The sequence below is a fragment of the Lepisma saccharinum genome, chromosome 23 (genome assembly GCF_977018435.1).
Source record: "Lepisma saccharinum chromosome 23, izLepSacc3.1, whole genome shotgun sequence".
Lineage (NCBI taxonomy): Eukaryota > Metazoa > Arthropoda > Insecta > Zygentoma > Lepismatidae > Lepisma > Lepisma saccharinum.
In genome coordinates, this window is record NC_139251.1 from 38,012,499 (window position 1) to 38,024,539 (window position 12,041).

The following is a 12,041-nucleotide window of genomic DNA, read 5'->3' on the forward strand; positions in this document are numbered from 1 at the left end:
GGATTGTGATGTTAGTTTCACTTTATTCAAGAATGTAATTGGCAAGTATAAGGATTGCATGGCCCCAGCATTTGGTTCTCCAACAAAGGGAATGAAAACACTGCCGTGCACACAAGCCACCACCAGTATGCAGCTGCAAAGTGTGGTTAACAGTTTCCAAAGACATATTTAGATGATTTGCCACCTGTCTTTGGGTCGTTGGATTCTCTTGCATGGCCATTCTGCGAAGTTTCGCCTGCATACTGGTGGTGGCTTGTGTGCACCGCCGTGTTCTCTTCCCCTTTGTTGGAAAACCAAATGCTGGGGCCATGCAATCCTTATACTTGCTGATTACATTCTTGAATAAAGTGAAACTAACGTCACAATCCTTGCTCTTACACTACTTCCTGATCATTGACACACTGAACTTAGCGTCATAAAGGGCTACAACATAACCTTCCCAAAAGCAACTCAGTTTTGGCAGCATTTTCAGCCAAGCAAAAAAACGCAAACACTTGGAAAAGTTATACAATGCACTCCTCTCAAAAGCGGCTGTTTGGGTGGGATATTTGGCCCAGTGAGAAAACACAACCACTCCTTTACAGCTCACACACTACACTGACAAACATGCCTGACCAAGGTTGGGCGAGTTCATTTTGAGTGCAGGGGGAAAGAATCGTGTATGGTCAAATATACACTGAACAGCCTCTGTAGCAGGGTGATATTTGTAGGTAGATTACATAGAATTCCAATTCACCTGGTTTCAATATTGCACACCTAGAGATGCAATATGGGAAGGCTGCAGAGACATAGCTAAAGATTTCAAAGCCTGGGACGAGAATAGAATGTCTCTCTTCATGGTGCAAATGTTGTAGTTCTCCTTGTTAACAGTCCTTTTTAATATTCACATGCAAAAAACAACTCCACTACCTGTATGGATCCGGAGCAATACAAAATTGTCCTGCGGCAAAAGATTTGAAGTTTGTATTTGCAGTTATTACTGTGAATATGTTTTGGTCCCTGTATTTCCTGCTATTGTAGGCTGTCTGCATGTGCATTATCATTATCTTAATATTATCTATCATTAAGTAGAAGCAAAAACAACAAAAAATAACTTTTTCCATAGAAATTTATTTTACAATCCCATGCATACAACTGACTACTTACCTTCAACACAACCAATTCAAGGTGTTATGTTCCACAATACCACTATCATCATTTACAATATTTACACAATAATACATGCATGGAGCAATGAACAACGTACACATATACATATATATCTTTAATAAATAGGACAATATAATTCCAGCTATATCAACTAATATTATGCCAGAACTGATGTGCTCCTTGTGTGGTTAAGAAAAAAATAATCCTCTGGTAAAACAATGTACAAGTATGCATTACAATAAGTGAACTACTGCTGACAAATTAAACCAACAGCCCCCTCCCCTCCTTGTTATCTTAATTTAAAATTTAAAACATAGGTATACAGAGTTGTAAGTGATTGTACAAAATGCAACACAATATTATGCAATAGTGGATATACAATATTAATTCATCCATATTAGAATTATTATGCTGCAATATCAACGAAGTTCTCTCAAAGATTGATAGTTCCACGTTAACAAGTACTTTAAAAAAATTGCATTTTGCTTTTGACACACCAACTGAAATTAATACCCCCACTTCAAAACATGCATTTGATAACAAAAGCACTGGAATGAAGCACTTCACCACTATCATCACATAATTTATACAAAATTAACTCTGTAGTTATCACACGGTATCACTCAATTCTATAAAAGGGGGAAATTCATTTGTTTTTGAGTAAAAGAGACAGCAATGATTTCATGGGTATAACAGTAACAATCCACTATGTTGCCCCTTCTTGTGATCTTCCCCAAACACTATGAAGTTGGCTCCTATAACTTCTACATTTTATGTGGATATCGTTTACGGCCTAATGAACCAGTTTTTGATCCGTACGACTGTGAGAACTGAGAGGGGTTGTACATCACTGGTCCCCCAGTGGAGAAGGACTCATCTTGGCCTGTTGCTGTAGACATATTTTCCTGGAAAATGAAAAAAATGATGTACTCTTCTGTTCTCTAAGCGAGCATTCAGACCAAAAATGCCAAGTGACAAGATGAAACCTTAGGAAAAATGCAACCTTTTGTACCAGAGTGACAAGACAAAGAGTGTGTGTTGTTATGTGTCATTCAGACTGGTCCACTTTCGCAACACCATGCATTGTGTCATGACCTGTTGGTAGTAAATGTTTTTCTTACAGACTGGAAAAGAAAGTGCCTAGTCCAGTCTGTGTAGTTTGTAGTTGTCAAACCCCTGTGCCACCTGTCATTTCAGTCTGAAAGCTCCCTTACACACAGGCATATCACTAAAAAATAATATAGCCAAGATTTTACATGTAACTTCTGTTCCTTGGTGATCTTAGCACATAAGATCAAAACTATAAATACAATACCAAATGCAAGCACATAGACTCTTATGCTAACTAGACTGAAATATATAATTGTAAATTCTAGGGCTTAGAAGATGCCTAATTCATAGGGGCATGCATATTTCGTTTTTGACGAAAAAACGAAATTTGAAAAAACACATTGTAGTGTTAATTTTTCATGTTTTTGAAAGGTGTGAGATGCATTTTGTGACCATGTTTTGTCACGAAATAATGCGAAATGAACTTCAAAAAGCGAAATTAACTCTTAAACACGAAATTTACCATTTATATACCGACGCAACACTTTCTGACGTCTGAAGTATCCTGTGAGTTATGCAATTCCCGGAAAATTGATTAATTCTGCTGTTAATATTGGAGAAGCAAAAATGGACTCCTTTACACAGAAATAAACTTAATACTCTGATAACTACATAAATGTGCTATTAGAAGTGAAATGTTAATTCTGTGGAATAAGTGTAGTTTTTAAATCAAATTTAGGATTATATTCACAATTTTAAAACCAAAATGTCTTTTTATATACCACTTTCCATCCAATTTTTCACCGCTATAACACCGATATTTCATTTTATTTACCGCTTTTGAACCCGAAATTGACTCAGTTTTTGTACCGAAATTTTGCTTTTTTATTTACCAAAAATATGTGCCTCTACTAATTCATATTTATTTATTTGCTTTATTTTACTTTTCTGCCACTTTTGGCTACAGAAGGTTGTTCGGGCTATATCTGAACAACTTTGCGATGTCACCACCATCTGTGGGTTTTAGCTGGAGTGATGGTGCAGCTGCTGTTATCCATCTTGAATCGTAGATTGCAGGTGCTGAGTGTCGTGCATGTAGCTGTCAAATGGCACCAAAAGTGAAGGGTGCATCATGGCCCTTTTCCATGCACATTTCTCGCACGAACAAACAGTGCCAGGAGAATGGTTTGACCATCGGGAAAACCACTGTGAAAGACACACAACAGGGGTCCGTTGGTCAACAATCGCCTACACCAGCAAAAGTATCGCCTGTTGTGCTCTGATTCGGAGAATGGCATGCCAGGAAAATCCACCAATCCAACGAGGGATAGTCAGGAGGGTGCATATGGCTCCTTCCACTGTGAACATGATTATCTATAATAAATCGTTTTGGACTGCAGTGTGTTTGTAAGGTCCACGTGCACTACCTCTTCCCGTTCCACACTGCCAAATCCAGGAACAACTGCAGAACAGTCTATGAAAGACACCTGGCAGGGTCTAAATGAAGGACTGTGGTCTCAATGGACAAAGCGTGCATTTACCTCACTGGCAGTGGTCTCATTTGGTTGATTATGTACCGTAACAACGATGGCAAGGGGTAGAGCAACTTTGGTCACTACTGTACTTTTACAAGGGGCTTCATGTGGCTACAATAGAAACTCCGACGTAGGGTGAGTCCACAATGCTGGTTGTCCGCTAGAACACCACCCGTGGTGGTAGCACATGGCATTTCATCTTTAAAGTAGTTCAGATATATCATGAACAACCTTCCGTAATTGTCAGGATGGGAATATTTATGTTAATATATAAATATGACATTTTTATCACATACCAATATGCAATTCATCCATACAATTATCTTGAAGGTATTACCAGCAGGAGGTAAGTCTGATGTTGTTCTTTACTCTTTTAATACCTCTCAAGATAAGAGTTTACATCTCCCAGCACATGGCACTACACACATTATTACAAAAATATTTCTGAATGAAAACAAAAATGTTAGTGGTATTGAAGTTTTACAAACATGCATTCTCCAACCAATATGTATGTCTAGTTGCAAGAAGCCCTACAAGACGAACAAAACAATTATTTCTCTACAATAAACAGCCAAGTTAAAACTATAATAAAACATGCTGTACCTACATGCCACATAATGATTATTGTCATAAATTTTTACCAGAAAATATAATTACATGAGTTGAATATCATATTTACTTTTCTGCTGGCATAATGCTACAGCTTTATACTCTACGTAAGCAAATGTATGACTTCGTACACAAGCATATGTCTCTCCTTAAAAAAAAAAAAAAAAGAAGTTATTTCACACACTTTCATTTTTTTTTGTCTGTCCATGGATTTGCTACTTTCTGTAACTTATTACTTTCTTAGTTCTAAGTTCTCTTCAACACAAACATTTTAATATTTTCCCGCATACAGTAATTACAAGTACAATGAAATTAACATTTCTGACACCTTAGTTTATATTCTCCAAGTGTTATTCAATAACTGGTAGTATGTAGAAAATGTTGACAAACTGTGTAAGGTAAGTCTTTTCCACACACACAAACACATTTACAAAATGATCATAAATGTATACATGAAATAAAAAAGGGCCAGAAGGGGTAATTTAAAAAATATGATATGGAAATTGAATATTTCTCATGAATGTATACATGAAATAAATAAAAGGGCCGGAATAGATAATTTTACAAATGACAAGGAAATATGATATTTTATATTCCTTCACATTTATTTCAATGAATACAGTAGAGCGTCGATTATCCGAACGTCGGTCAACCGAACGACCGCTTAACCGAACTGAGTACTCGCTCGCACCTGTTACTCTCCCACCCTACCGTCCATCATCCCCCTCACTCCCAAACCAAGTTTCCCACAGTAGTCGCCGCACTGAGCCACCGCTGGCGGAACATTGCTTCTAATGGGGCCTTTATAAGGCGCTGCTGACCAAAATAAAGGATTTTTTTAAACGTTAATTTTGTGTACTGTGTGTATTGTTCATGCAAAATGCGTATGTAATATGTACATATTTTTGTTTAATAAACTGTACCACATACTATATATTCCTACTAAAGTTGCCTTTGTACATTACTTTGTAATACTTAAAGAGATGCCTGTTTTTATGAATAAATTTACTGTACAGTACTTCTTTTTGGCAAATAAACATGTACAGTTCGATTATCCGAACAAACCAGTTTTCCGAACACCCATGACCCCCAATTACTTCGGACAATCGACGCTCTACTGTAATTATATTCATTTGTAGAATTAAGACTATTTTCATCTACGTACGTACAAACACATATGCTTACTTTTTATTTAGTCACCACCGCTTTCAAGCAATTTAGTTATCATAATTCCCTGAATAATAGTGACAATGATTCTTTATTATTAGTTTACAATATTAATCAGACAATATCCATCTATCATTTTATTTTCTATATACTTTATCACTCCATCAAAAATTTCACCATGCTTTTCTGCCATTGACACCTTATTGCAATGATGAGGATGAGTGATTAAATTAAACTGACGAAAAGACATTCACAAAGAACACCCATGATCAGCTTGGGACTTGAACCGGGAAAGTTGGTGGGGGGACTGAAAGTCGACCACTTAATGCACTCAACCACTGAATTAGCTAACACTTTTGTACTTTTTAGCTGTCAGAGAGCAGGAACACAGAAAAAACACAGCACACACAAAAACAAAATGTTAGATATTTTAAGTTTTATTTTTATATGTGCTATGTTTTCTCTCGCATTCCTGCTCTCTGATAAGAAACATGCTCAACTCAAAATGTGGTGTTACAAGCTATATGTGTAAATAATGCTTGTTAATGTAATGCATTCGGTATTTGTTAAAAATTACTATCAGGAAAAGCTCCGTAAAAGAAATGCACACATTTTCCTTTGATATGTATGTATATAATGTGAATGCTTCTAAACATTAGGGATGGACCAATATGAAATTTTGGCCGATACCGATAAAGTACCGATATAAAATTTACCGATACCGATAACCGATATTCTACCGATCCGATATAAAATTAGAAATGGTCCATGAAGAACCTGAAATGTTCATTGATCTCCTTAATAAATATGTGTTTCCAGGTGACTGCAGTGCAAAAGAAGTTAAATATTTAGACAATTACTTTTTTTAAAAAGTAGGGCATCGAGATTATCCATAAAAATTACAACAAAATGGCAGAATTTTGCACTGAATTATAAGATATTTATCGATATATTGGATCGGTAAAATAATCGGTAATTTTACCAATAAACCGATATGCGTATATCGGTCGAAACTGATAGAGTACCGATTAATCGGTCCCATCCCTACTAAACATACACATTAAAAGTATGTGCAGGGAATGTGAATACTATGATAACGGCTCAGACCTAATAGGTGTAAACAAAGACGAACTGTTTTTACATTTCTCTGCGTTATATACTGTAGTTAACTTTCATGGTAGGGTAAGCATACCAGTTATTGGCACTTTAAGAGAAACTAGTTGGAAAAAAATGAATTACACATATTGTATCAGTACATTTTTTGGGTTTCGGTATTTTATAAACTTTTCATGAAAATCACAAAGCCTTCCAGATATATGCGATTTTTTCCACAAGAAATAACAAATGAAATAGACGCAGCTTGCAAATGTCATCAACGGAAGACAGGCCAACAAGGGGGGAACAAGACCAATGTTGCCAGTTTCACACAGATCTTAATTTCTACAAATATTCCTCAACGTGCCAAATAACTGGGCAGTGCCAATTACAGGAAAGCTTACCCTACCAATAAAAAAACAGTTTTCCCTGTTTCCCACATGGTATGTTTTTTGTTACAAGATCCTGAAAAATATACAAGCTTCTCTCAGTGAGTGCATAAAAATTTATATCACGTAACTGCTCTACTGTAAAATAGTTAGTTTTCCTTGAAATTTTGTCACATATCCACATATGACTCTATAAGTGACAACTACAGCAGGTTAAGTAAAATATGCATTAAAAATTATAATACATGTATTGCATAAACAGAAAGCAATCAAGCAGCTTTCCAAATAATGCAATGAGACAATAAATGGGATACCAAAAAAAAGAACAATCTAATTCCTGAATCACTCAGTAGTAAAATTAGCGAGACCTTTTAACATGGAAGTCGTGAGGGCACAATAAACAAAACAAACACACAAAGTAATCAAGATTAATACAGACAGGAGACTGAATTACAACAGTTTTAGTAATTAGGATTGCAGTGTTAGTATTTAGTACTTTCTGTATATTACCCATTGAATTTTCCTGAGGATTATGCTCATATGGATTGCCATTAATATAATATATGGATACTTTAATTAAACTTATGATATCATTATTCTTTAAGTCTGTGTATTTCTTTATTGTTAATATAAGAATATTGTCATGATGATATGTCAGTATCTACCTGGAACAATGAGTTTCTGTTCATGCAACAATATTACCTCCTTTTCCTTAAGTACAAGTGTCTCAGTCATAGTTGAGGTTAGCTAAAGGGATTGGATGTGTTAAGTTGTCGTCCAACATGTCCAGTCTTATTAAGGATCCCACCCATGTTTCAAAGCTCCAAAAGAGTTTACTAAAGAAACAACTCGAAGTTGGAAAGTTTGTCAATGAAGGTCTACAAACCAAAGTATTTGCAGCTTAGAGGTGGTTTCCTTCTAATAAAGATCCAAAGAAGACTGGAAGGTTCAGCAAGTCAAATGGCTGACATTAAAATGCTGAAAGTTCAAGCGATAAAAGATTTGGAAAAGGGAACGAACATAGTCCCATACTCTCTCTCTCTCTCTCTCACACTCAAGAATTCTCAGGCTAGGGAGTGCAACATGTAGCTCATGGTGGGCAAGTCTTGCAGCAGACCATTATAATATTGTTGGCAAAGGGAACTCAATTAATTTCCCTGTGTACCACCCTTCACCTGTACTGGTCAGCAGCCTCCCGGTGAAGAATAAGGTTGGGCATAAAGGAGCGACAAAGCATCAGGCAAAATTGACCTTGCATCATGCCTACACCCGGACCAATCACACATTGACAAAATTATCTTTCCCTGCTGGCTGCTTTCGGGGAAAAAGGGATTCCAGGATTGTCACTTATTGCCCAAACAGGTGGGCAGCGGTAGGCCTAGTCAGCTGTTTACGCGACAACTATCAGAAAGGTCCTGTGCTGGAAGAAAGCTTGGCTCAACTCTAAGACACTTCTACTGCAAATGAGTATAGTGCAATAATTACCTATGCAGATCTACCTCAGGAGATTTGTTAGACAAGGACAAGCTGGACAAAGATGCCAGTACAGGCGAGTGAAGACTAATCAACAATGACCACAGTTCCTGGCTCCCACAAGATGTTTGGGGATTGGGGGTCCAGGAATTATGAAATTTTACAAGGAAGGGGTAGGGTTATAAGAGTTGAATATTGTTTATAAATGCTTGTATAAAATAATAAAAGTCCAATGTTACTTGCAAAAAAAATACAGGGTGAGTCAAAAGTTCCTGACCACCGCTTATAAAATGAAAAGGAGTGTAGATTGCAGCAATTGGTCATGGTAGTAATATGTTAGGCCTAGAGGGAAACTATTTTGGTGCATGTCATGACAACGTACGCCATCTTGGATCCAACTTCATTTCATTAAATGGGAAGGGGGCATGTGTGGTATAGTTTTGGGCTAGAATTTCACCAGGAATTCAGTGGTGATGTCAGATTTATGAAAACTTTAATGACAAGGAAGTTATGGGCATATGAAAGTGATAATTACGTATCATTTGCAGGTGCTGAACCATGCCATTGACCAAGGCCGAACAAATTCCCCCTTCCCATTTGAAGAAATGAAATTGGATCAAAGATGGTGGTCACCAACATGGCGGACGTTGTCATGACATGCACCAAAAAGTTTCCCCCTAGGCCTAACATATTACTACCATGATCAATTGCTGGAATCTACTCTCCCTTTCATTTTATAAGGGGTGGTCAGGGACTTTTGACTCACCCTGGATATTAACTGACTATCAATTTTAGTGCCTCACAGCCACCATTTATGATCATTTATTCTGGGCTTTTGTTAAAGATGCAAAATATGTTTGTGAGTTATCTAAATCAATAGACAATTACTATTAATGTATCAATGAACGCTTTTTTATACAAAAAGAATACTTTGACAACTCTGAAAGTGTCAGTTTGTTGCAGTTGCATCAAAAGCAGATTGATGAATGGATTTCCCTTGCGCTATCGACCAGGTGAGTTCTGGAGAAAGCTAAAGTCAATCTCTCATCAGGGAAGAAGATGAGAATGATATCTCTCGAAAGCCAGAATTTCTCCAGAACTCACCTGGTTGATAGTCCGAGAGAATCCGTTCATCATTCGTCACCAAGAAAGCTTAAAGACTTACTATTATCTTTTCATACCAATTTTTTTCGATATAAATTACTACCAAATAGATTTTTGTTGGGTTATATGAGATCTACTGGTAATCAAATCAAAGGTTAATGTTAACACAGCCCAATGCTCCCAAAATACAGTGTCCAGAAGAAAGGTATACAATATAAAAGTAAAATTAAGAGACAACACTTCTTCCAAAGGAAAACTGTTCCTGTTTAAGTTTCAGTCTCACTTAATTGTTAAATATCCAGACAATATTTGAGATCATTCGTGTTACCTGAAGCATGTTGAATGTTATCGTGGCTCTGCTTGTGGTAGCAGAATCAAAGCTCTTTTACGTTGTAGTAGTCATCCGTACTACATTCCATAATGTTGCTGAACAACCATAACAGATTTTAACAAGATTTTAACACTTAGAGTGCTAATCACATTCTCTAGTGTGTGGATCACGTATATATACCGAGTTGAATTCAAAATTTATTTCAACGGTCATTTGCCGTACATTTACGGAGTTAGCAATTCTGAGTAATGTTTGGACAACATACTGTTTCCTCATACTGCCACTAGATGGTGGGCAAATGCTCATAACGGTTCTGTTCGCGTAGTTGTCTAATAGTGATATGCTTGCTTCCCTTTTCTACAGTGCCGGCGAATAGAAGGGGGGGGGGGCAGTTGCCCCCACCAATTTTCGCCACTTATGGCCCCGGACTATGCTAAATCTTATCTACAAAGGGAAATATACTGTCTTTGCTCCCCTAGTTTTGGCACCTTGCCCCGCCCCCCCAGTTTTGGGACCCAATCGCCGCCACTGCATGTCATATATCTTGTCAACTTTTTATTTTTAGTACATTTCATATCATTTATGATGAAACGTCCAAGGTTGCCATGTGGTTATAATGTAACATATATATCAAGATAAAGAGGAAGAGTCAAACTTTTCAACAGTGTATGATATATATATTTTACATTTTTAGTTTTTGAGATATGATTTTTTAAAAAGTAGTGAAAATGGTGAGCATTCTTGGGACGGATTCTAGGGGGCGATTCTTTTTTGCCGTGGAGTGTACTTTCTGATATATAATACACACTTTGAGATGTAATACTTTTATTTTGGGTACCTTTCATCTGGACAGCCTGTAATATTTTTTAGCAGGACATTTTTTATCTCAGGAAATATAAATTCCAAAATTAAATAGTAAATGCTAGTTTAATACTGTATAATTTTGAAATACCCAACAGTGGTTATGTGAACTGTTATGAAGAACTGATAAACAGGTACAACATTCATGCACAGATTCAACAGGTTTATATATTATTTCCCAAAATTTCCTTCTGGAAATCCATTGTGTTTGTCATTTCCTGCAATGCTAGACCTAATTCAAGAACCTGAGTGCAGAAAAGAAGAGGAACACAGAATACAAAAAGCTAAGCTCGTCAACTAGCAACAGGCAGATATTAGAAGTTCCAGAAGAATACTTGCAATCCAGAGACGAGAAGGCAGAAGCAGAGCGAAGAGTGCTTTAGTAAGCGATCAGAAGGCCACTAGTCTATTAGTTCAAACCCGCTTTCTTACCTTCGCTACTTCCCTCCTTGGCATCATGTAAGACTGCACCTCACGAGAAAGAGAACTTTCTGAACTCCATCTTGAAAGCTGCACAGGAATGCACCCAACCAGAAATAAAAGTCATGCTCATAAAAAAAATAATTGAAAGCATTCTGTTTCTTGAGATTGTGATCTAAACAACCAATGTGCTACTTTTCAAAACTTCTTACACACACAAAAATATAAGCATAAAAAAAATGTAAGCAGGTGCAAAAGGAAGTTTTTAGAAAATGCTATGCAGAAAAACATGAAATCATCTGTGCAAATATTGGCATAAAAATCAACTAAATTAAACAATGGTGGCCATACTTTTCAAATTTGTGGGAAGGTACAGTTGTCAGCACCAAGGATGCCCCTATTGATTGCAGTACAGAATCTGCTCATTCAATAAAGTCCTAAGTATATAATGTGCTTATTCAATAAAGACCTTAGCATAGAAACTGTTAATTCAATGTCTAAACAGTCGGACTAGTGAGACTCATCATTAAAGGTTTAACATCTTGTTTGAAGAGGAAAAGAGGTCAAAGATATAACTGAATGTCTACAGTCTTGTGGGGATGAGAAGAGACCAAAATATGTCTGAATGTATGCACATTCCTTTCTGAAGCCATAAGATATGGGTAACATAATATGTATATAAGGATGGGCAAGAGAAGAAATTTTAAAATTGTCAAATAATTTGACTGTTATCCAGATTTTGTCCTCCTCCGACTGCGGGATGGCATGGGTTCGAGTCTGCTTGGGTTGTCTCTGGGTTTTCGGCATGTGTATAGGACCAGTGGCAACCCATCATCGTGGGGAGCTACAAGTGAGTGG

The 12,041-nt window shown here is 36.8% G+C and overlaps 1 protein-coding gene across 5 annotated transcripts in view; it reads right to left on the bottom strand.

Moving 5' to 3' along the window:
* Positions 1-1,098: 1,098 nt before the first annotated feature.
* Positions 1,099-12,041, bottom strand: part of Sec16 (endoplasmic reticulum export factor secretory 16) — a 106,745-nt gene continuing 95,802 nt past the window's right edge. For 3 of the 5 annotated variants that reach the window (XM_083144420.1, XM_083144416.1, XM_083144417.1), the window contains 2 exons: positions 11,196-11,273; positions 1,099-2,054 (listed from right to left, as the gene is read on the bottom strand). In XM_083144420.1, the coding sequence (XP_083000546.1) occupies positions 1,914-2,054; positions 11,196-11,273 (219 nt within the window). In that variant the 3' untranslated portion in view covers positions 1,099-1,913. The remainder of the gene's footprint in view (positions 2,055-11,195; positions 11,274-12,041) is intronic. The other 2 variants (XM_083144419.1, XR_014444003.1) reach the window with 2 other exon arrangements.